The sequence below is a fragment of the Phycodurus eques genome, chromosome 10 (genome assembly GCF_024500275.1).
Source record: "Phycodurus eques isolate BA_2022a chromosome 10, UOR_Pequ_1.1, whole genome shotgun sequence".
NCBI lineage: Eukaryota > Metazoa > Chordata > Actinopteri > Syngnathiformes > Syngnathidae > Phycodurus > Phycodurus eques.
In genome coordinates this window covers 7250187-7277107 of record NC_084534.1, presented here as the reverse complement: position 1 = coordinate 7277107, position 26921 = coordinate 7250187, and the positions used below count along the sequence as shown (strand labels likewise).

The window sequence follows — 26921 nt, the reverse complement described above, 5'->3', positions numbered from 1 at the left end:
TGTTGGTGGCCTAAATAAGAAGAGAAGCTTCATTCTTGGGGGTATTTATGCAGATTAGTTTTTAGCTAGAAACATAGTCTATAAAGTGTGTGAGCGTCTGCCTCACAGTTCTGAGCACCGGGGTTCGATTCCTGACCCCCCCTGTGTGGAGTTTGCATGTTCTCCCTGTGCCTGTGTGGGCTATCTCCGGGTACTCCGGTTTCCTCCCACATCCCAAAAGACATGCACACTAGGTTCATTGAAGACTCTAAATTGCCCGTATGTGTGAATATGAGTGTGAATGGTTATTTGTTTATATGTGCCCTGCGATTGGCTGGCAACCAGTTCAGGGTGTACCCCACCTCCTGCCCGTTGATAGCTCGGATAGGCTCCAGCACTCCCACGACCCTTGTGAGGATAAGCGGCTCAGAAAATGGATGGATGGATGGATAAAATCAAAAGTTGTTTCCCCGAGTCACGTCACGCATCATCGTCTCAAAATTTCAAGTGTGTGTGTGTGTGTGTGTGTGTGTGTGTGTGTGTGTGTGTGTGTGCAAAGATTGCCAGCTTAATTTGTCTGTCGTTATGATACGGTATTGGCTCTATATCTGTATCAGCCAATACTCAAAGCTGCAATATCGGCATGGGATCAAAACTGAAAAAGTTGTATCGGGACATCCCTAATTCTCTCCCTAGATACCTACTTCTCATGTGCTTGAGTCAGAGAACATAAGGCAGGTCTGTCCTGCCTGACACGTTTTGCTGTGAAAGAGGACCATTAAACCAGTAACAGTGCACTAAAGTGGAATTGACACTTGACAACTGCTGCTGAGAGCAGGACAGATGGGGGATTGTCACATGGTTTCCTCAGTGTCAGTTAATTCCCAGCTAACTGTTGTTCTATGCTCTTTTTCAGTATGGATTTGAACACATCCAATCACAAAACCTCCCTTATGTGTGCAATATTGTTACTGTGGATGGCAATATTTCATAAAACAAAAGGTGGTATTGGGGCATTCATTCTTCCCTTATCTGATAACACAACCAAACAAATAACCGATGCCCCTACTAAAATACAAATACAGACATTTTAAATCCACTCTCAATGCAGTATTTTTAAACATGTAAGCAAGCATCACATAATTGACAAATGTTAACAAGAAACCAACTAGAACAACAGCTGAGAGGTCGAGCTACAGTTGTGGTGCAGAATAAATAATCAATGAGGTTAAGCAGAGTGACCCATAAGTATGCTTACCATTTAGAAATAAATGTTGCGACATAATATAATTGATTCATAGTGTCATGGGGTTTAATAGTTTGAACAATGCTATGCCCCGGCATATTTTAGACTGTGATTATGGACCTCTGAAAATCACGCTTTGTGTTTGAGAGGCTACATTTATACACTATATTCCCAAAAGTATACGCTCACCTGCCTTGACTCAGATATGAATTTAAGTGACAACCCATTCTTAATCTATAGGGTTTAATACAGACATGCCCAAAGTCCGGCCCCTGGGCCAAATCCGGCCCGTGTTCATATTTCCACTGGCCCGAAGCCTCTGTCATAAAACCAATAATATGTGGCCCGGCAGTACAAAATACACGCGCAATTTTATATTTCACCACAGGATAGCAGTAAACTTGTGGCTGAACTATCGCGGGGCCGTTTTGCGCATGATCTGTTTTTTGCCCATTTCTGAAATGGCAACTGGAAGTAAGAAAAGGAAAGTTGATAGCGAGGGCCGACATTTCCAGGACAAATGGAAGTCTGAATATGTTTTCACTGAGTTTAGAAACAACTGCGTCTGCCTAATTTGCCCAGAGACTGTGTTCAAGGAGTTCAATATAAAGAGGCACGACCAGACGGAACATGCTAACTGGGAACGAACGCAGTGAAAAATGGAAGCAACTGGAAGCTGGTTTAACGGCACAGCAACACTTTTTCACAAGAGCCAGTGAGTCGAATGAAAATGTAACAAAGGCAAGCTATGAGGAGACAACGCTGATTGCCAAGCACTGCAAACCTTTTACTGAGGGTGAATTTATTAAAGACTGTGATGAAAATGGCGAACATTTGTCCTGAGAAAAAGCAACAGTTCGTCAATGTTTTCCTGGCTCGTAGCACTGTGTCACGAAGAGGCGAAGACGTTTCTTCTGATATTAAGAGACAGTTGGACGCAAAAGGAGTGGAGTTTGAATATTTTTCATTAGCCTGTGACGAAAGCACGGCGGGTGCATGCGACAGCGCTCAGTTACTGATTTTTTTTAGAGGAGTGGACAGTGAAATGAACGTGTGTGTGAAGAGCAAATAGACCTCCAGAGCCTTAAGGACCAAACGAGGGAAAGATTTATTTGCTTCTGTTTGTTCCGCCGTAGATGACATAAAATTACAGTGGAATAAAATCACGGGGATTATTAAAGATTGGCGCACCTGCCATGGTTGGCGAGCACACGAGCCTTCAGGAGCAAAATGCATTGATAAGCCAACTGTATTGACATATTAAAGCCTTTCGGACCAAGCTGCTACTTTTCCAAACCCACCTGTCACAAACGCAGCCCAATACCAGACATTTCCAATCTCTGCAACAAATAATGACCTGTTTTCCAGCGCACAATATCAGTGCGCAAATGAGGAGGTATGCCGCAAACATCTCATCTCTGACTGAGGAGTTTCAACAGCGTTTCAGGGATTTTGCAACTATTGAAAAGGAGATCACGCTTTTTTTCTTCTCCCGTTTCCGTGGATCTCAGTGACGTTCCAGCCCACCTGCAGTTGGAGCTCATTGAGCTGCAGTGTGACACGGAGTGTCGCAGCCGGTACCAACAACTCCCTCTTGTCAACTTTTACCAGCAGCTGGATAAAGACAGGTTCCAAGAGATTCGTACATTTGCTAAGAAAATGTTGAGCTTGTTTGGCTCGACATACTTGTGTGAGAAGACGTTCTCAGTCATGAACATGAATAAGAACCGCGTGAGGACAAGACTAAGTGACTCCCACCTGCGTGACATCTTGCGCATTAAAACCACCGCTTTTGAGCCAGACCTGCCCCATTTACTGCAGTCGAGATCTCAGTATCCCCCTTCACATTAATGCAAACATGTTGTTTGTTGATTCTGATGAATAAAGTTTGAGTCAAATTTCATAAAAATACTTTATTTGCCATTTCATTAATTTTTATTTTAACCTTCATTTATCCAGCTCAGGCAGTTATCAGATCTACCTAGCAGCAGACAGCATAGTAAAACAAAGTAAAATAAAAATAATTACAAAAAAGCATTCCCCTCGTCGGTAGCATGTAAAATTAATCCTGGCCCGCATAACAATTTTTTTACGTCAATGTGGCCCCTGAGCCAAAACGTTTGGGCACCCCTGGTTTAATATATTATATTATATCTTAAATTCTTCTGTGAAGGTTTTCCCACAAGGTGTAGGAGTGTGTTTATGGGAATTTATGTATTTTTCTAGAAGTGCATTTGTGAGGTTACACATTGATGTTGGACGAGAAGGCCTGAAGTCTTTGCTCAAATTCATCCAAAAGTGTTCTATAGGGTCAAGTTCATCCACATGAAACGCTCTCTTCCATGTCTTTATGAACTTTGATTTCTGCACTGATGCGCAATTATGTGTGTTACAGGAAGGGGGCATCTCCAAACTGTTCCCACAAAGTTAGAAGTGTCCAAAGTATTAGCCCCTGAGCTCCAGTGAAAGGAACTCTGAATGCTTCAGCATACCAAGAGATTTTGGACCATCAAGCAGTTTGGGGATTATCCCTTCCTGTTCCAAAATGTCTGTGCACCAGTGCACAAAGCAAGGTCCATAAAGACTTGGATGAGATCATTTTTTATGAATGAGCCGTCCTGCCTTCAATCTGATTTCGAGTGGACAATGAGCCCGGCAGGAATGGCACTGGGTCACCCTGAACTGGTTGCCAGCCAATCGCAGGCACTGGGTCATGAAACCAGCCAATGTATAAAAATCTCCAAGCCACAGTTGTGTGCACTTAACCACAACATCACATGTGTTTATGTGGCTAAGCCTTAAGTCACACTTAGCCAGTCCTTGTCACTGGGAAGCCAATAATATTTGAACAATGTGGGCACAATTAAATCTACATAGTCATCATTCAGGACGAAGGCTGAACGATTTGGGAAAATTTTCTAATTGTGAGTGATTCTTTTCTTTTTTAACAAATATTGCAATTGCGATTTAGCATGCAATTTATTTTGTCGGATGTTTATCTTCAAGATTGTTTACTAAACACAAGAAATACATTATTCTAAAGTATGACCAATACAACATTGGATACAGCCAACAAATAAACAACTCAAGCCTAAATGATGAATTGATATGAATAACAATTCTTTATTTTACATTCACTCACGCGCACACACACATACAGTGGGTACAGAAAGTATTCAGACCCCCTTAAATTTTTCACTCGGTTATATTGCAGCCATTTGCTAAGTTCATTTAAGGTCTCCCCCCCCCCCCCCCCCCCCCCCATTAATCTACACACAGCAACCCATATTGACAGAAAAAAAACATAATTGTTTGCATATTTATCAAAAAAAAGAAAAACTGAAATATCACACAGGTTGTTGAGTTTTTTTTCTTTCGTGCTGATACGGTATCGGATCTGTATCGGATCAAAACTGAAACTTTGGCTGAATGACTCCACTTTAGTGCACTGATACTGGTTTATGGGTCTTCTTTCGTAGCAAAACGTGTCAGGTAGGACAGACCCGGCTCATGTTCTCTGACTCAAGCACATGAGCAGTCGGTATCTAGGCAGAGAATTAGGAATGTCCCGATACAACCTTTTCAGTTTTGATCTGGTACCGATATTGCAGCTTTAAGTATTGGCCAATACAGATTCAGACCCTTTGCTGTGACACTCGTATATTTAACTCAGTTGCTGTCAATTTCTTCTGATCATCCTTGAGATGGTTCTACACCTTAATTGGAGTCCAGCTGTGTTTGATTATACTGATTAGACTTGATTAGGAAAGCCACACACCTGTCTATATAAGACTTTACAGCTCACTGTGTATGTCAGAGAAAATGAGAATCATGAGGTCAAAGGAATTGCCTGAAGAGCTCAGAGACAGAATTGTGGCAAGGCAGAGATCTTCCCAATGTTACGAAAAAAAATCTGTTTGACGTTTGGGACGAACAGAACTCTTCCTAGAGCTGGCCGTCCGTCCAAACTTAGCAATCGGTGGAGAAGAGCCTTGGTGAGAGAGGTAAAGAAGAACCCAAATATCACTGTGGCTGAGCTCCAAAGATGCAGTCTGGTGATAGGAGAAAGTTCTAGAAAGTCAACCATCACTGCAACCCTCCACCAGTCTCGGCTTTGTGGCAGAGTGGCCCGAAGCCTCTCCTCAGTGCAAGACACATGAAAGCCCGCATGCAGTTTGCTAAAAAACACATCAAGGATTCCAAGATGTTGGGAAATAAGATTCCCTGGTCTGATGAGACCAAGATAGAACTTTTTGGCCTTAATTCTAAGCGGTATGTGTGGAGAAAACCAGGCACTGCTCCTCACCTGTCCAAAACAGTCCCATCAGTGAAGCACGGTGGTGGCAGCATCATGCTGGTGGAGTGTTTTTCAGCTGCAGGGACACGACGACTGGTTGCCATCAAAGGAAAGATGAATGTGGTCAAGTACAGGGATATCCTGGACGAGAACCTTCTCCAGAGTGCTCAGGACCTCAGACTGGGCCCAAGGTTCACCTTCCAACAAGACAATGACCCTAAGCACACAGCTAAAATAACGATGGAGTGGCTTCAGAACAACTATGTGACTTGACTTGAATGGCCCTGACTTAAACCCAATTGAGCATCTCTGGAGAGACCTGAAAATGGCTGTCCACCAACGTTCACCATAAAGAACTGGATAGGATCTGCAAGGAGGAATGGCAGAGGATCCCCAAATCCAGGTGTGGAAAAAAACCTGTTGCATCATGCCCAAAAAGACTCATGGCTGTATTAGCGGAAAAGGGTGCTTCGACTAAATACTGAGCAAAGGGTCTGAATACTTATGTCTGTGTGATATTTCAGTTTTTCTTTTTTAATGAATCTGCAAAAATTTCCACAATTTGGTATTTTTCTGTCTATATGGGGTGCTGTGTGTACATTAATGAGGAAAAAATGAACTTAAATGATTTTAGCAAATGGCTGCAATATAAAAAAGTGAAAATTTAAGGCCGTCTGAATACATTCCATACCCACTTTGTGTGTGTGTGTGTGTGTGTGTGTGTGTGTGTGTGTGTCATGCCTTGTAAAAATGTAATACTGTATAATGATGCTGTTGTCAGTAGCAGTAGCACTGCTATCAGTCAGCTGGGTATAGAGATAAAGTGGAAAGTGACACAAGATGTGAGTATAAAAGCGGTTGAAATGGTAAACTACATTAAATGTTGTTTAATGTTCTTAATTACAGTAGGACTGTTGATGTGGATTCACTTATTTAATAATCCTCAAGAAGGATCTTAAGGACTTTATGTAAGGAAATAGGAGAATGTTCTCAAATTAAAACTTTTTTGTTGAAAATAAACAAATATTCTAAATCTTTGTTGGTAAGTATTAGTAGGCTAACTTAAGCTGTCAGATAATTGTAACAGATTTCAAAAGCAGGACAAAGTGGTCTAAATTGCATAACTCACATTTTGTCGAAATTGAACAAAAGTACACTTCAGTAAAGGTTGATGTGACTACGTTTACCGTGGCATTTTACGAAGCTGGGGAAAAACTAAACCACTAACATCTTTCACACATGGCAGAATGAGAGCGATGACCTTTAACTTTTATCAGGAAAGGCATTTGACGGAGGCGATTAAGATTCGCCAGCGTGGCTAACGTGGGCAAAATTTGCATCGACGCATCCTGTTTCAGTTAGCCATTGGCGAGGTGGCGATTGGGCAGCAGGAACACTGCCAGGCCTTCTCATCCAACATCATTGTGTGACCTCACAAATATGCTCCTGGAAGAATGGGCAGAAATTCCCATAAACTCACTCGTAAACCTCATTGAAAGCCTTCCCACAAGAGTTGAAGCTGTTATAGCTGTAAAGTGGAGACCAACATGATATTGAACCATGTGGATTTAGAATGGGATATCACTGAAAATCATATGTGAGTTGAGGTAGGTGAGCGAATACTTTTGGCAATATCGTGTATCTGGTGAACGTGTAAACCCTTCAGATCTTTTCAATGGCACAAGCGTACATTTATTGGGAATGAACAATGTGTCCTCATCCTCCTAACATGAACTTTATGAGAGTTGTTGGGAAGACTCATGTCATTGCTGAGAAGTCCATACTCTTACTGACTCTTACGGCCTTGGTTCACCTTGTAATTGTATAAAACACACACACAGACCAATTACTCTGCATTCTCTGAGTTTTACTGACCTTTGAGCCTGGTGATACAGCAGGAATTGGAGCTGTTAAACAAAAGGGACAAGGAATTTGTGTTTGACAGGTGCAGTCCTTTTTTTCCCCCTGTCACGTGAAACCTGTGCACCCTCCTCTCTCTCTTTGACTGTTCTGGATGCCTGAGTGCAGAGCAGGGGTTGCTCAACCCTGTATACACAAAAGACCCATGCACACCGTTTAGCCTTCCATATAAAGGACATTTATTTGAATGGCTTCTTCCTTAAAAGGAAATGAATACTTCATTGTGGTGTTGATGATAAGATAGATTGAATGATTGATTGACTTTTTATTGCAAACATACATTACAAATAAAAAATCTGCAGTGTAAATATCCCATTATGAAACACCATGTACTTCCAGTCCAAAAAGGAGTAGGAAGTTGAAACTTAAGAAAAAAATATTTGTAGGTGCTATCAACTCTGTCGTGATCATAAAAGTCATGAACAAAATCATGTTTTATAAGGTTGGTTAGAAACTAACAGACATGAGATGACTTGTAACAAAATTAAAACATTGGGACTAAATCAACTTGGTTGCACCCAACAAATGCACTCAATTTCTTCAATACACAACAATCCACTCCACGCAATTTACAAAATGATTCACAATCATTTAAGGGAGAAAGCCTGTATTTAAGCAGAGAGGTTCTGTTATTACCAGCCTGGCTCCAAAGCTACATAACTAATTTTGACAAAATCTTATTGAGGGGTGTAGCATGGACCAAGAAATCATTACATTTTGGTACTGATCTGGATTATTCATTTATTCATTTACCGTACCGCTTATCCTCACTCGGGTCGCGGGCATGCTGGAGCCTATCCCAGCTATCTTAGGGCAAGAGGCGGGGTACACCCTGAACTGGTCACCAGCCAATTGCAGGGCACATACAAACAGCCAACCATTCGCACTCACATTCAGTATTCAATTAACCTACCATGAATGTTTTTTGGCTGTGGGAGGAAACCGGAGTACCCGGAGAAACCCACGCAGCACAGGGATGACATGCAAACTCCACAGAGGCGAGGCCGGATTTGAACCCGGTTCCTGAGAACTGTGAGGCAGATGTGCTAGTCAGTCACCCACCGTTCCGATGATCTGGATACTGTTTACTTCATTTTGTACCTCATGTTTCTGGAAACTCGGATCCATGGAATATGGAGCAAATGCCTTCTTTTCCTTCAGTTATTTATAATAAACCCGTTTTGTTAAAGCACTGTCACTCACAGGACGAATGGAAGGGTAATAACTAAAACTTAAAACTGTTACATTTAAAATAGTGAACACAGTTCACTGCTCGCCATAGCTATTTCATTTTGGGCATTAGAAAAAGAAAAATCCCATTAAATTATTCACGACTGTTAATAGCTTGTGCTCAGCCCTTTCTTTTTATCTGGACCTCCTGCCAGTCACATACAGGTAGTTGCCACTTGTAGCCAGTTTGTTTTACAATATTTAGATAAGCAAGTTGCCATGTGTTCGCCTTCATTTGACTTTGTTCAAGGATGGCAAACAACTTTTACACAGAGGAAAAGGTCAACTTCCTCTGCTTCTTCTGCTCTGCCACAGCTTCTATACCGGATAGTTAATTTGGCAATCTGTTTAGGGTAAACACATTCTATTTAAAGTTATTTATTGTAGGATCCGTAGTTAAGGCGAAAGGATGGTCTTGTAGTCTCTAAAGAGGAAAATCGGGTCTGTAAATATACCAAGCTGGGTGGACTTTGGAACCTGTTGATGTTCTTTGGAGAACAGACTGGTAAGGTTTACTCGATGAATGGCTAGCTCTGTGTGAGAACGCAACCACAAGAGACAGCTCGAGAATCGTGTGTTGTTGGAAAGGTTAAAGGTCACTTTACGGAACGACTGAATAGTAATGGGAGTTTAACTGGTGTGCTCGTCTCACTTCGGCGCATTTTAGGACAACACCGTGTGATAATCTCTGTGATTTGTTTTTCATATGTTCAGCCAAGGTGGAAACATTCTTCCTCCTAGTGTGCACCAACGGAATCATGGTGCAATTAAAGTAGGAATAAATGAATCTGTCATAAGAATACACAAAAATGGCAAACAATGTCATCGTAATCCAGAAAAACAGTAATGTAAAACTAGACTAGAGGAGGGCTGCACAATTAATCTAATTTTAATTGTGATAACGATTTTGGCTGCCACAATCAAGTTAGGCTGATTGTCGGTGACTTTTACATTTAAAATGCGGGCTCTGCTGCATGCATTGATGGAAGTTGGCTTCCACTCTCTCCACCATTGCTCTGTTGATTTGGCTTACTTCACACGAATAGCTTCCTTCAATTCGTCCAGTGTATGGGTTGTATGCGGATACACACGTGCCTTGATTCCACAAAAAAAGGAATCACATATGGACAAATCAGGGGATCAAGGAGAGTCAGCAAACCTGGAAACGGAGGCGGTCACGAAAAGAGGACGAAGAACAGCCATTGATGCGCTGCTGTGTGGGCCGTCGCCCCATCCCGCTGAAACTGCACACGTCGGATAGGCATGCGTCTTCGTCGCAATTCAGGCACAAAGAAGTTATGATCGCAATGTAACACTCGGAGGTCACAGTAACACAGATCAAACATGACCAAAGACCACAGGCCAAATTAACAGATCAATGTTGGAGAGAGTGGAAGCTAACTTCCATCAAAGCCTTCAGAAATGCATAAATGAAAACACCACATGATGGATGTTGTTTAGATATTCTTTATCACGCTTGATTGTGTCAAATGCTGCAAATGTTTGCACCTATCATTTATTTTTCAAAAACATCTGTCCTTTCTGCCCCACCCAACAATTCACTATATTGACGGGGATTTTCAAATGAAAAGTCAGTGCTTGAAGTAGGGCTGTCATTATCGAGTCTTTTTAGAATCAATTATCCTATCAACTATTCCATCGAGTAATCGCCCATCACCAAATTAAAAAAAAAAAAATGCATACATTTTATTCTCATTTATACTCATTCTCTGGAAGCTAAAGAGTAGAAGAAAGTAGCAAAATATAAGGTCAAATTTTTCACAGATTAGGAAGAATATATGCCTGTAAATATTGTTATATTACCTGTCTGTATGTGTTACTATGGTTTGTGTTTGAATATTCATTATTTGAAGGTAAATCCCTTCCGTGACCAAATGCTAATATTAGCTAGCCTGTCAATAGAGTTTTCCATTGACTGTTAGCATTAATCTGATGATTTCTATAACGATGTGTCTTGTCTTTAAATATAAAATGAAGGTAATTATTTTTGTTGTGTGCTTAGTATGACAATAAACTCCAACTGGGGCATCATAAATATCTTAAAGCACGGTCAGAGAGGGCAGATTAACAGTCTACAAGCTGCTATATGAGGCTAGCAGTGTTAGCTTTGGTTTATTGTCTTGAGGTTAACCCGAATTTGTGCGCGTGTATGAAGCTATTATAAACTGTCCAAACAATACAAAGAGGGGAAAAAGAGAAATGTGTGCTGCTTTTGACGTCACAAGTACTGTACATTATCCTGTATTTTATTTTCAAATTGTAATATACAGTATATTGTAGGGTTTTAAAAAAAATTCCAATATCATGCAGGCATACTTTCGGTGGATATTCTTCTGCCACAAAATAGCAAAGGAGGCAATCAGTGATGATGATGGTTCAGATTACCAAAAGGTTTCTTTGGAATGTATTTTTCACTTTTTTTTTTTTCCTTTTTTCTTTTGGGGTGTTCGACGTTCAACACTGTACCCTAAACTCTTGGTTGCTTTCTGTCCATCATTTAGGTTGTATTGCGCAACTTGCAGTGCTGAACAAGGACACGAAGGTTTCATGTTGGCTTATTTCAAGTCAATGTATTGTCCAGTCCTCTGTGTTTACTGCTGCTGGGAAAAGTGCCAGCTACATTTTGGCATTGATGTGGAACAATGGAGCAGATTCCATGAGCTATATGCTATTGTTTCCCTTACACTGGCGGACCTGCTCTCATTTCTAGTTATTTTTGGAGTCGACTGTCGTTTCTGGATGATAGATTTATTTCTCCTTCATAAGGAGAAATCTGGCCCATTGGACTTAGAAGTAGCAAGGTGGTTAAGAATGGGTGCTGATGCGAACGTCTCCACGTTTGTTGCTATTAGTCGGTCTATACCTGCAAGACCCCAAGGCAGGCTTCTTTGTGCATTTGTCAAGCTATATTTTTAGTTGCTCTGAAGTGACCACAGTATGCACAAGCTTCTCCTTGATACAGAAAGGCAAAGGCCCTGTGTACTGTACAAGTACTGAGTCCAACAGAGGCTGGGTTCCTTACATTTCAATTAATTGAATAAGAACTGTGTCAAAGCCCTGAGAAAATTATGAGGTTATGAGTTTTTTCAGTGGTTCAACTGTGTAATGCATTATTGGAAATCAAGGTCCTTTGTCTTTAAAAGTCTAAAAATTGTTCCATACAAATAATGCTTCTGCAATCTAAATGTATTATTTTAAATACAAACAGTAGCAATGAAAAACCTCCTGTCATTTTGCTGGAAACACACAAGTGCTCAGTCTTTCAGTTCAACAACTGTGTGTGAAGTTAATTTTATATCAATATAAAACATTTCTGTCAGAGATTCGCTAAACTGGTGCAGACTGCATTCCAAACCATTTATGAACATTCTCAGGATAAGGCCAGCTGCCACGGTACATTGGAGCTTTGCTCTCTCTACTTTTTTGCCTTTTCAGTCAGAAATTACTCATTTGCTTGGTATTACGAAAGCCGCTCACCAAGAATGAATAACAATGAGTTCTGCTGTGCTCAGTCTTCTTTTGTTAATAATGTTCATTCTGAGCAATCACATTTTGATTGCATATTTACTTGTCATTGTGCATTGACAGGCAAATGTAGCACTCCAGTTTTGTTTTACACAATGCATGTAATGGAGTTCTCTCATGTCGAGTACTCCCTGAAGTGATGTTTCAGGAATTTCTGGACCTGAACTCCGGACTGTCTTCCTGCTTATCTGGCCTTGTCAACAAAGCCCATCAGGTTCACACTCTGCTCTAAATGCTGTTTATTTTTCTAGAGGGAACAGTCCTTACGCAACCACTGCACCATGTGCTAGGGAAACGGTCAGCCATGGCCTCAACCGTTGACCCTCGAAGCCTGGCTTCCTGTTGGGTGTTTGGGACACTCTCCGGCATGTTGAATTCTTTGCTGTTTCCTCAGTGTCCTCACAGCGTGGAATTTTAGGATGAAACAAAAGAGGAGTATGACACACAGACTCTTTAGCCCATATGGGTACAACATATGGATTTTACCGCACATGGGAAAACTACGTTAAAATAGATCATAATCCTTGCATTTAAACGCTTCTTTTGAAGGGCGGGAGTAGGATGAAGGCTCTCGAATGTGTGGGAGTGGTATTGACTGTTCGGCCTGGGCATTCAATGCCCCATTATATACAATATTTCCTGTCCAAGTGTCGCACATCGTAAGGCTTTGGGGCTGTTTACACAAGACCATTTTAACTAATAATGGCTATAAATAGGTGTCATTGTGCCTTTTTATCTACACACATTTTAGAAATGCAAACATTTGAAAAACGGTCTCAAAATTGAAGAGTTGGTTAAATGATAACATAGCGTTACTGTTCTTGTGTAAACATTAGAAATGGTAGTCTTTAAAAATGTAGCACATGCATGCACGTGTTACGTGTTTAGTCTTGGCATGTGCAAGTATAGTCAAAACAGTAATGGCGTAACACAGCACGGTAGTTGTAATTTGTATTTGTTGTACCTCTCCAGCAAATAGTTTACTGTACCGCTAATGTTTTCCACCAACCAGCCCAGGAACTTTGAGTTCCTGGTAGCAGGGGCTCTTGGTAGCAAAAGGCTCCTGTGGCCCATGTGGTTTGTGTTTCTCACACACACACACACACACACATTAGTTCAGGGTAGTTTATGTAAATGAGGCTGATGTTGCTCAATACTGACACCTACTGGATCTAAAAAATGATGGTGTTTCAAGCTTTTAGGTTGGCTTATTTTATATTTTAATCTAAATTTCAAATATTTTCATACCTTTTAAAACCTAACCCTTTATCCAGGTGAGGCAACTGAGAACTGATTCTCATTTGCAATGCCAACCTGGCTGCAGACAGTCTTTGAGATAGGGAGTTAAATTGTATACAGGCGCATTTCAATGAAACGGAATATATTTAGGAAATATAGTAAATATATTCCAATTCACAGCCTTACACAGTTCTACTACAAATTTGAAAACAATAAATCACATCTATAGTCATCTGAAGGCTTCTACATTTATTTATACATTTATTTTTTCAAAAGGTTTTTCTAATGTCTTCACATTTGAGCAATTAGATTTTTCTTCATGCAAGTTCTCTAGCTTTCGGCCAGCTGAGATGATGAAAAAGAATTTTAAGCTACTGTATATCTTAACAATTCAGTATAAATTGTTCTCAGTCTTACCACGTTTACAGCACTTACCTTCAAACATATTTAATGTATTTAGAAACAAAACACGACAAGTTTGCTTCAACTTTAATGCTGACATCCAATTTTAGTTTGTATATTTATTTACACTTGTGACACTTCTGATATGAAACAAAAACAATGCGCAGATGTCCAAATGACACATAAATAACTGGTACTAAGTGTCAACACTGGGCACCAACAGCAGAGAAGTAAACCATAATCAGTAAATAAACAAAACATATAATAAATGTTACAAACCATTACGTTGGCCTAGACTGGCTCTTCCCCTTAGTGCACCTTCACATTACTCCACTGGCTGCCATCAAGAATTTTAAACAATCAACACAGCTTCAAATTAACCATAATTACACCATATACAGTACGATATAATGGTCTATCCTTTTGGTGTAGTTTAGATTTACAGTTTTTAATGCATTTATTTGTGTTGTCCGATCTGTGTATTTCTGTGTGTTTCTATTATTATTTTACGCTGCAGTCACATGGGCAGATATCCGATATGTATCATATTTTTATCCACATTCAAAAGATGCCTTGTTTAGATATGAGGATATCTGATTGCATCCATTGTTTTGTTTTTCCAAATTCAAAACCGCTTGGAAAAAGTTGCAAAATGTAGAAATGTGTGGACACTGTGTTCTCTCAAATTCCAGGGTTAAAAGGCAGCGTAAAAACACCGGGCACATTTGGCCGCATAAGGTCAGGGCTGCTCTTGTGGTGTGTGGGATTGGACCAGATGGCCTCCCAGCATCGAGCACACAGACACGACTGGATAGCATGAGGGACACTCCTACAGCCACTTTCTGGTTTTCTTATGTTAGCTGCCAACTGTAATAATGTAATGTTTACTTGATTAGGTACAATCAAGCAAAGTAACTCCAGGCTTTTCAGTTAAAATAAAAAACAGCAGTTGTTCCCACACTGTTGCACTGGCACAGATGACCGGCACCATACCCTTCTGTGTCCTTTTCTGTGGCCAGGGTCCACACAGGGTGGACCTGGCTTCAGTAATGGGGAACAAATGTGGCTATAAGACAGTGAAGATAGTACTATCCATGTCTGCTTCACATCCTCTCTGATCATCACTGATTGTCTATCCAGAAAGGTCAACACAAACAACCGTGGCAGGGGAGATTCTAAACAAACAGATCTTCGTCTGGAGAAACCTGGAAGAACATCTAACCCAACATTCAATCCAATCATTGACACAACCCTTTTTGTGAGCTTTTTAACAAAGAGAAGTAGTGTTAATAATAGCGCCAGACACTAGGTAAGAGAGGCCTTTTCAGCACTCTTGTGCCATGTATTTGAGCCCAGTTGAGATTATGGAACTAGATCAGAAGGAGACTTAAGGCATAGTAGCACACCAGATACAAACTACTCATTTTGCATGTATCATGAGACATTATTTTACAGTATGTTATACTCATTATGGATATCGTTGAGTTGATATGCCATTAGTGCCATGTAGTGTTCTTGAAATGTAGTTAATGAGCTGACCTTTGTGACTGTGTTCCTAGTTTATCTGTGCGACTGTGCCCTTTGTACTTTTCTAGAAACTGGGTTGTCCCCGAATCTATTTTCAGTATTTTTATTTTTTGGCCTCGCTACTGTCTTTTTTTGTTTTGTTTTGCTTTGTTTTTTTGGTGTACATGTATTCTGCTGAGTTGGCTGTTGTTACTCTGTGATTGTAGCTAAGCGCAGTGGTTTTTGTTAGTGGCAATCAGCCGCATATGTTTCTCTTTGTGCCCTGCTGACACCATGCCTGGTGGCTCACTGGGTGTGTCCACCTGTCACCATATTCAGAAGAAACACACAAGCACCATCACTGCACTGTTGCCTATTACCTTCCAAATAAATGACATCATTCGAAGCCTGCACACATACAGGTAGCAATTATATATTTTTTAAACTCCATCCATACTACATCGGCAACAACCCTAGCCGTCACTTTTGACAAAGACAATCGACTGTTGAGAATTATGGCTGTGTAAGTTTACAATTTTCCCTGATGAATAAATGTTTTTGTCAATCTCTCTTGTTTTCATCCAGCTCTGATTGGGTGGAGATCCTGGAGCCACGCTCCCGTGAGCGCATGTATGTGAACTTGACCACCGGGGAGTGCGGATGGGATCCTCCTCTCGGTGCTCCCGTCCGTCAGGCAGATGGTAACCAGTGGTGGGAGCTCTTTGACCCCCAAAGTGGCCGCTTCTACTACTACAACTCTACAGGGCTCCGCACAGTCTGGCATCGGCCACAAGGAGCAGATATAGTGCCCCTCTCCCAGCTTCAGGCTATGAAGCGCTGTAGTGAGGCCAAGCGGGCGGGAGTGGGTGCGGAGAGGCAGCAGCATGTGACCACAGGGAGTATCAGCAGTGTGGGGAGTCAGGGTCCATGCACCTCTCTGCCTGAGCAAGATGGAGACAATCCTGGGACAACTGAGGTGACTTCTAACCTAGAGCTGGACCCAGCAGTGGATGTCAGGTCACAGGCAGACGGATGCAGCAATGAAAACAAAGAACCACAGAGGTAAGACCAGATAATACTGCAGTTGTCTATACAGTAAGTGGAGTGGGAATTGTGGTTTATCGTCCGTAGATCAGGTTACCAGGGGAAATTGTGAACATAGAATGTGGCATAGTGTGTCATAATTGCTTTCAAATGCTTCTGAAATGAGAACTCAAAGCATTATTTTGACATTTGACCATCTGGGTCAATCTGAAACGGTGTTTCCATTTTCCTTCACTTATCTAACAGTTCCATATGTTCCATGCTCTCTCTTTTCTACTGCCTTTGAACATAATTCAACTCTTTCAACAAATGGTTACCAACTGCTGAGAATGCTCAGTTATACATATTGCAGGGTGGAACATTCCCTCCTCTATCCTTGGTTCCCTGATGCAGAATGGCCCCAAACAGTAAGTCATTCAGAGAACCCACATATGTTTCATGTTGTGGCCTCATCTAAACCACCATCTCCTCCCTTAGATTCCGTGCATGCCACTTCTGTTTCGTCTGGCAAACGGCCACTGCAACTATCTTAGTGTCCTTCTGTGTACTGACCAGCACCCTAAGCTGCTCTGCTCCACTGCCCATTTTATTTTCCTAAAACAAATCAGGCTCCAGGCCATCAAAGACTGTAAGGCCTGCTAAGTATGAGAGTCTGTGCGGTTACATGAGAGGCAAGTAAGAGAGTGTTGCCTGTGATTAATAACAAGCTGAGCCGCGACATTCCAGCTGCACACGAACAAAGCAAACTCGACAAAATTTTCAAAGGATATGCCATGGTGACTTTGGCTCTTTCACACTCTTCGTTTCTGTGACCTTATCATTTACAATTACATAGAATTACAGAATGAACTAATTGCTTAGTCATGTCTTCAGAATGAAACTACTGTAGACTTTGCTGTGTGTCTTTGCAGTGTGTGTGGAGAGCTAAAACTACCCACTGGGTCCCACTCTGCCCTAGTGACTCAACCTTTCTCAGAACCTTTTCTATCTATTTCTTAGCACAATGATCAGCTGTGTTCTTTAGGGGCTGAAGAGTGTTTTGCCCACAGGTCCTCAATACCATAAAGTGGTGCCTTGCGATATGAGTGACTAACTTGCTAGTTTGTCGAGATACGAGCCGTCATTCGGCCAATTTCTTTGCTTTAACTTGCGAGTGCAGACTCGAGATACTGTACGAGCGCTGTATGGTGGCACTCAACTCACTTTGGCAAATTGTGAAGTTCTTAAAAAAAAAAAAAAAAAAAAAAAAAAAAAAAGGCTTCGGGCTGTTTATTTATTGTCAATCCCAGTTGAAGTTTACTGTCAAATTTAACTACTACACCTTTTTATTTAAAACAATCACATAGCTTAGCCTTTCAGTCCAGTAGCTTAATGCTAACAATAAACAACATCTGGTGCAGCAACACATGTAGATAGACAGTAGTACTCAGTTATGTATTCTTTATCTTCTGTGGAGAATGACAATATTATGGAGTGTTATTTTTACTCACTGAATACAAATTACACCATTGTTTTTGGGTGGGGGGGGCGTAAGAGACTGAAATGGATTAATGCCATTTCCATTCATTTCAATGAGAAAATATGATTTGAGATATGAGTGTTTTGAGTTACAAGCACGGTCACTAAACAAATTTAACGCTTATCTAAAGGCACGACTCTGTTTCGCCATATGGCCCTCTCACATGCTCACCAATCAACATGTCTTGCCAAGAAATTAGAAACCATGTCAGAATTCACAGAGCAGGTGAAATGTGCATGGCTCGAATTAAGAAGTCTCGCATCGCAGTTTGTGAGCCAAAATTTGCATTTTGTGCCTCTAAAAACACATTGCAAATCTTGACTTGACTTGAAAACTAAAAGTGCGAATCATTTTTGCTGCGGAGACGGTCGCAGAGGCGGAGCACACAGGGGCATATGCGACTCAACGCGCGTCACCGATACGTGGATATGGAAGTGAAGCTATTCGGTAGAGGAGCGGGAAGACAGAGGTTGCAAGATGGAACACGACGCTGAATTGAGAAGCGAAAAAGACAGGATGGCGAAAGTGTGGGAGCATTTCACAGTGAAATGCAAGACGAGCACCCATTCGTTGTAACACGGACCTTTCTCTCCGCCGAAGACGCCGAGTATGACGCCACGTCCTGGGACCCGAGAGACGAAGGTGAAGTTAACCTGGCACAAGTCAGTGAAGTTAACGTTAGTCTACCTTACTAACATAACGTTAGACCTGCGTGCTGCGGAATGTCTCTGTTGATTATTAGTACCGTCAAATGTGTGGCTTGTTTATTACGGTGACAAGTACAGTATCATGCAACAATAGCGGTACATACAGGGTGCTTTTTTGTCAGTGTGACAATGTATTAATATGTCACACAATGCTAAAATACTAGGTGCTTAAGTGTAAATGCACAAAGGCTATTGTTTTTTTTAATCAATGCCTTTTATACACAATGTGAATTTAAGAAATACAAACTGTTAATTATTGAACGAATGAGTTAAACGTTATTTAATGGAAGGTCTTATTTTCTCTTTTCTATTCAAAATAACTAAAATATAGTTTATCCAAATAATCAGTTGTTCGATAGAATTTTCAGTAGGATTCTCCAGTACTAAAATATTTGTTGGCTGCAGCCCTACATTCGGGTCCCTATTATATGCTCGTATTTCTATTGTTTAATAAAATCCTTGCTTCGGATGTCTGTGCGATTAAGCTGCAAAATCTCCTCAAAGCTCCTCAAAATTAGAAAGTTGCTCCTCAAACGAAGAAATTATTAGCAAAACTGCTCCTCTAAGAAAAAAAAAATATTTCTAGCCTTGATGTGACAGTCAAAATGGATGAAACAAGCCCTGAGACATGCTTGTCTATAGTCAGAGCTCCACCTTATTGATAGTGACATGGATGAATGAGGGAGGGAGAAAGATGAAATAAAATAAATATCAAGTTGGAAGGGTCATGGTGGTTTGTGGTTTCACATAATTGCCCCTGCTTTATGAAAGCGAGTTAGACCCTCTGATGTAGACAGAATATTATCAGATTCTGTTTTGAATATATCTTCCATATTACATTTCTCTGCAGGTTTACGTATCTTTATTGCTGAGATCTCAGTCGAGATTGTAGCTTTTGAAAAACAAAGCAGTTCTCTTGGACATGCTGGTTGCTCCACTACCAGTTTCCTTTTGTTCTGGGATATTAACATCTGCTCATAATAGATAAGAAATCTTGAAATGTTTCCAAACAGCACACCAGTGTGTTATTCACAAATAGGTAATGTTTTGTGTCTATCCTTCTGTTTTGTCTGTATGTATCTGCTATTAAGTGTAGCATGATAGAGGATCTGTTTCTCATTGACAAAAGTCCAGTCTTTCCCACAGGACCGGAATGTATTTGAGGTGGTGGGTGTTTGGTGGCCGGTCGGGGCTTTTGGGTGGGTGGGGGTGTCTTTTAAGTTAAACGAACACTTCCGGAAAATCTTTTAATAAATTAAAATATTTCAATAAAAAAATACAAGCGCTTAAATAAATAAATAAATGCAAACAAATTAATAATGTAAAATCAATTACAGGGCTCAACACTAGGTTTTCCATTGGTAGCACTGACCATGCATGTTGTGTGTAGTCTTCAGTAATTGGCATACCTTAGTTTTGTACGAAATAAAGATTGTCAGTTACTCGTTATAGCTGCAAAATATTTTACTGTGAATATAAAGTTTGTCTGCAACAAGCAGCGGCTGACTAAACAGGTCGTTTCTTTTATATAATTTTAAAAGACATCAGGGAAACAAACATGCATGTTCAGATCAAAATAAAGCATAACAAAAGGCATGCAAGTGTTTGCATATATTCAGTTTTTTCTTTTTTACTTTTCATAAATGCTGTACTTAATTAACATAACGGCAACATAACTAACTTAATATCAGCATACATGGGGGTTTGGATTAAGGGAAAAAAGCAATGAGTGTGATTTGAATTGGACTTTACACTGATTTTATCGGGCTGATTGGTATCGGCCGATATTTAGCATTTTATGCTGATCGGCTTTAATGTCATAATTTGCCGATCCGATCAGTGATGTCGTTGATCGTCTCCGCAAAAGACATTTATTCTGCGTCGCCATCGTGCACAGTATATTTGAATCCAAAAGCTAGTTTATGTTTAGCCTTGTTGCGTGTCTTTTGACGTACTATTGGAAATATCTGATGGCCAATAAAGTTGTCGGCGGTGAGGAACAGACAACACGTCTGAGACAGACAACACTTCATGCCCGGATCAGACACGATTGCACTATGTCAGACTACTGCAATCAAATCTTGTATTCCGAAACCACCACATCCCGCGTTTTACGATCATTGGGCTTTATAAATCTTGTCAACTCAAATGCGACCGGGTACAATCGTTACCGTGGCGACGACAGCAAGAGTGGAGCGCGCGGACTTTGTATTCAGTCAACGCCTACTGATGTCTGTCAACCAATCAGCATTGGTCAGCACAGCCCGCCCCCTCAAAGAGTTCCTGTTAGGTCTTAGCTCTCGGAAGACCCTACACCCCAGGAGGAACCTTCTGTACAGTGGTGTTTTTTTTTGGTGGGGACACAGGGTAACACAAGCTACCATTGTAGCAAGGGGAAAAAAGAGCACCGTGTGCTATGACGAGACGCCATTATACGCCGGCTGGAGCAGTGTCACTGGCGTTGGAAGGATTGATACTGTTTCAAATGTTAATACCGCTGATATCAGAAGAACGATTCTCGAAATTAAATATCAATACTTTTGATACTCGTCATTCGAGGGCCTGTGTTTTCCGTATCGTATCAGAGATGAAATCGGTGGTATGGATCATTAGCAGACACACAGAAGGAGCACATCGAGACACAAATTCGTGCAACAACAGCCAAAATCAATTTGTGGAGGCCAAAATTTAATTGTGGTGGCCCGCCACAATGAGGACGGGCGTTTGATGCTGCACATGCTGATTCCCTCTACTTGGGTTGGGCATCGAGAATCGTGAACTGATTGGACCCGGGACTAAAGTTCCGGTTCTCCCGGAATCGTTAAAATTTCAGTTCCCAATTTCAATGCCTAGTCCGGCGGCCCCGAAGAAGTGGCGAAAACCAATGAAGAAGCAGCGAAAAAGAACGCTGTATGTATGTCGCCGCCGAGCGATGTCCGTCGGGAGATTCAGGAAGTCGCAGCAGCCTGCTGTGAAAACCTCTCCACATGTCACGACAGATGGTGAAGCGGCAGCAGCTTACAACCCTCAAAGTTATAATCAAATGGATAAAAGTTCTCGCAAACCACATCGCAAGGGCACTAGCACGTTAACTTACACACACACACAGAAATGAGATAGGGATCGACAAAACCATTAAAAACATATAAGTAAGAACGAGAGGAGTGCTGGGTCGTGGCCACGTCAGCCAACAGTTGTTCATTTGCGGCAATTTTTATTATTGTTTTTGTTTACATAGTAATTATTGAATGACTATTTTATGCCTCAAAAACGAAAATAATATTTTAAGCAGCGTTTTACAACTACGCTCCTCCCATTGCTCAGCAAAATGCCTAATTTCCTTGCCGTCATTTCCTTCTACATCATTTTGGGTGCACCACCAACTGTGCCATTGCAGGAATGTTAGAGGAGCTGACAGGCTTAATCAGCGTTTTGTCAATTCCTCTATTAGCTTGGGTGAAAATAATTTTTTAACAAAAAAAGTAGTGGATTCCAGCATCAAAAGACGCGAAACATGAAAAGTTACTTATCGCTTGTTAGTTATTTTGGTGTTTCATTTAGCCCTGTAAGCATATAGTCATGTATGCATAGAATCAGGCAATGGTGACATTCAGAACTCCTCCATGATTATTGGCTACCATTAGATTTCTTTTAGAGTTCTTACCACACTCCAAAGTTCAGAGGGTTTTTTACAAGGTTTATGTGTATGTGTAAGGAAGAAAAGGTATAAAAAGCCAAAATCAAAAACAAACTTCTCTACATGCTCTTGTGACTGTTTAGCAATGAGTCATGTAGACATGATCACCATTTGGCTCATTTAGGAAACAAGGGGTGGTCTTATAAGTTTGATAATGTTTAGTTCTTGAGTCACTTTTTGTCTGCAAGCAAACAGCGGGAGTGTTTCGTGCTTTTCAACTGTCGCCACTTTAAGGATCTAATCATGGCAGTTTTATGTTCACCGCAAATACTTGTTTTATCTCAGCTTCTGGTGTGGTTTGGTCATTTTCAGTCTTTTCCTCATTGCTGTGAGCCTGCCTACAATAATAAATTTGGTTATCTTTTTTTTCTCTCTCCTGAGACAAACTTCAGTTTAACCTAATTCTGTTGTACTGTTAGAGCTCTGGTCTTGTTTTACATCTTCATCCTTAACAATGATTTCTGTTGTCGCTCACTTTTAAAGGTTTGAGATCTCACATGGCCATTTATCTTAAATACTATTCTACTTTTTTCCAGTCTATTTTCAACCACTCTCATGCTGTATCAGTGGCAAAAACACCAGGCAGTGTGGTCGCTGCTCATTTTATTTATTAATAGCTCCTTTCTGTTTCCAGTTTACACTGCTAGTGAGACTTTCTGGGACTATTTTTGAATGTTGACTAGTGTTCTGTAATAGATAAATTCTTATGAAAAAGAGCTGGGGTTACACTTTCAAATTCCAGGGGTGGGTCTACTGAGTCTTGCGTCATACTAACCTTTCTATATGATCCCACGGTCCATCTTGCCACTCCTTACAACGGCAGCCAGAGCCAAGGACACGCACAGCTGGTAGACATCTTGGCTCAAATTGAGGTGTGTCACTTCAGCTGTTGCGTGACAAGTGGCTCTCAGGAGATGATGATAAGTAAAAAGCAGCCTAAAATATTTTATTTTTAAAAGGGAACTGCATATTGACTGCATTGTCCTCATCAAAAGTCCCTTTGTTCTTTCCAGTTTTTTCCTACACATAGATACCCGTGATCCCTTTGGCCAGGGTTCTGAGGTGTTTGTGTAGCAGAAGCTTGGCATGTATATTTAAGAACAAATCACACCCATTAACCTGTCTGTCAAGGGGACTCTGCGGATGGCCTTCCAACAACAAATACTCTAAGCAGGGAAGAATGGAGAGACCGTCTGTGACTTTATCACTATTGTAGAGTGTATATTTAGTTGGTCAGTGAGATGACCTGATCCACAGCACTGCAGTGACATAGTTATCCGAGACTCTGTGGGTATAAGACATACAGCTGCTGAGACTAATTGAAGTTTTCTGACCATTAACTTCATTTGCTGCCTCTAAAACTAATCAGATGACGATGCAGGTTTCCCAGAGGGCCTCTAACTTCATTTCACCCTATATTTCTCTGATGTTTAAAGGTCTCAATTGCGCACGTCGGGCTCTGAATGAAGGTCATTATCACTATTGGTATGGCATATCGTCGGCGTGAATGTTTTTTTGCTTAAAGACTAAATGAAGCAATTACTTCTTTGTGAGGAAAACAATATTAAAACATTTTCTTTAGTTTGTGTTATGAATAATGCTTGCTGCTACCAACGTCAATTTTTATGTTAGAACTAAATCGAGGCTTGTTTGACTAACTCCGATGGTTAAAGATTCAGGTTTGGCCTCAGTCCTCTCCTCCCCCATCTTGCGCTCTTCTAGTCGTTATTTACAGAGGCGTCTCCGTGACGATGGCACAACCATCCATTGTCTGAGACTCCCCACACAGCCACAGAGGACACTTGAAAGAGCTCAGTGGAATGCCAACTTTCTCACTCATTCCCTTGCTGCACTCTCCCACGGCTAATCCCAATCCCTTCTAATTTACACGTGCCCTTCCCATCCTCTTGTGTCACTGGTCTCCCTCACCCACACATTGGTCTCCAGTTTCCAACCATTTGTATTTTCTCATCATTATACTTTTTTGAGTCAGGGCTTTGTAATCATACTTTATTCATCTGACCTAAGATTGACTTAAATGCATGTGTTGTTCTAAATTCGTGATGTCTTTGGATAGTGATCAAATACGCCAAACAACCTTCTATTGGCAGCCACGTGAGACTGATGAACATCAGACTAAACTCCATGCCGCTATCCAGCAAAGTGTCCCAAAGGTCAACAGCAAGTGATAGAAATTACTGGCTGCACGCTTACACAACACTGCATAAGCTTTTGTTTGATACATCCCATTACAGATACAAACCCAGATATCCTTATAAACATGTGATTGCATTACACAATGCAGCCCTATGGGGGGCACAAGCCAGTGCAAACTGTAGGCCGTTCCCAAGCCAGGATAAATGCAGAGGATTGCGTCAAGAAGAGCATCCTGCTTAAAACTTTGCCAAACAAATATGCAAAGAAGATCCAAAGAATTCCATACCGGATCGGTCGTGGCCCGGGTTAACAACGTCCGCCACCGACGCCGTTATCCTACAGGGCGCTGGTGGAGATTCAGCTACTGTGGGTCGAAGACGGAGAGGTGGAAAGCGGGTTCATCAGCAGAAAGAGAAGAGTAAGGCACAGAGCCTAGAACTGTATCTGGGGACTTTGAATCTTGGAATTATGACAGGAAAAACCCGGGAGTTGGTTGACATGATGATTAGGAGAACGGTTGATATATTGTGTGTGAAGAAAAAGACCAGGTGGAAAGGCAGTAAGGCTCGAGGTTTAGGGGCAGGGTTCAAATGGTTTTACTATGGTGGAGATGGGAAGAGAAATTGAGTAGGGGTGATTTTAAAGCAAGGGTTAGCTAAGAATGATTTTAAAGCAAGAGTTAGCTAAGAATGTCTTGGAGGTGAAAAGAAAAGAGGATCATGTATGTATGTGTGTGTGTATGTATATGTATATATATATATATATATATATACACATATACATACACACACACACATACATAAACACATGGTTGACTTGCTTCTGCTTCCTCCTCCGCCGTTCGTGGTGCGTCCACGGTGGGCGCGATGCAGGAGTGGGGGTTGGAGTTATTGTAGAAAGCCAGACCAAACTGCAATTCCGTAGCTCCTCAATGAAAGTAGACATTTAACTACGTAAAGGTAGTTCTGCCTGTGTCCAACAGCAACCTTCGACTGTATCTGTATCAGAGCAGACTTGGTGCGGGAGCGTTAACTGTTGCGATAAACCCGTATTTTAAGTAGGACTCCTGGTATAGTGATGTTTCGTTCGCGAACGTTTCGTTCAAAAGAACAAATCTTTTCAGTAAACTTAATGAACTGAATTAGTTTATGAAATGATTTCGTTCTTTGAGCTCTCCCGCTGTTCGCCAGCCCGCTCGGACCATGCTGACTGTGATGGAGGCAAATGCTAATATTAACTATTATCGCTAAAAAACTAACACTGTTAGGTTTTTTGCCAATCATTTGAATAAACACACTACTGTTGGAATTTATACTTATTTTCCATTTTGGGTGAATACATGATAATGGAAGTAACTGTATTAATCATGGAGTTATGGGTCATTACAAATAACGTTTTTAAAAGAATTTTAAAAACATGCATCAATAATTGGTAATTGAATCGTAGCCATCTGAATCATAAGTGAAGCAAATCTCTGTTATGGTCAAGTAATGAATCTCTCCCATCAAGTATACAGAAGGGAGATTCATGTTGGCCATTGCGTGAACCCCAGAAGTTGATTTGTTTGAGTCCTGATTTAGTTACAGATAAGGAAACGGGGATTTGCACATTATGGTCTTGTGTGAGGTCTGTTGGGTTATTTGGCCTATCAGAAGAAAAACCTTGATCTTTCTCAGGGGGTGAGTTGTTGTTGTTTTTTTCTGGCAAACTGTAAGAGTACTGTGAAAGTAAATAATTCTGTCATTGTTGTCTCACGTCATACAACTCGACATGACCACAGTGACAAAACATACCGTGCTTCAAAGAGTACAAACATTGTTTTTTCAACTTAGCAGCTGTCACCTATGAAGCCCCTTTAGCCCCCTATGTTACCATACAGTGTCACACTTACTTGTAACAAAGAAACTGGTGATTTGGGGTGAATCCCATTCGTGCTTCAGGTCTTCACGCGTGTTTGTGTCCTGTTGTGTATTAGGCTGTAAACTGTCTTGATTGGTGTCTGTGAGATGAGTGATTTGGTACCTTTGCAGCAGCAGTGGCTGTCTTGGTGATTTGCCAGGTGGCGTGGACCCAGCTGTTTATAGGCATCACTTAAATGGTGAGTCCGTGTGACTGTTTGAAGGCAAGAGCCAATCAAACTGCTGAATTGGTGTGACTCAAGCTGTGGGCCTAGAGAGTGAGAGAACGCTGTTTTAGCTCGGCGCACTTAAAGGAAGTTTACCGTCGGACTTTGGACCTCAGGGGAAAACTGTTTCAGCATTGTTCCAGAGAGATGCGGGGGGGTTTTCACTTTGCCTCTCTCCTCCCTTTGCGTCCTCTTCCTGCCGTTACAACCCATTTCTCAACTGATTCGGACTGCTCTTGGAAAAAGAGACGCATTTGACTCTGAGTTTGCCGTGACTCTGTAACTGTATTACGTTTGAATTAACACA

The 26921-nt window shown here is 41.1% G+C and overlaps 1 protein-coding gene across 3 annotated transcripts in view; it reads left to right on the top strand.

Moving 5' to 3' along the window:
- Nucleotides 1–26921, top strand: part of arhgap46a (Rho GTPase activating protein 46a) — a 50232-nt gene that overhangs the window by 8925 nt on the left and 14386 nt on the right. For all 3 annotated transcript variants that reach the window (XM_061689019.1, XM_061689018.1, XM_061689016.1), the window contains exon 2: nt 15951–16427. In XM_061689019.1, the coding sequence (XP_061545003.1) occupies nt 15951–16427 (477 nt within the window). The remainder of the gene's footprint in view (nt 1–15950; nt 16428–26921) is intronic.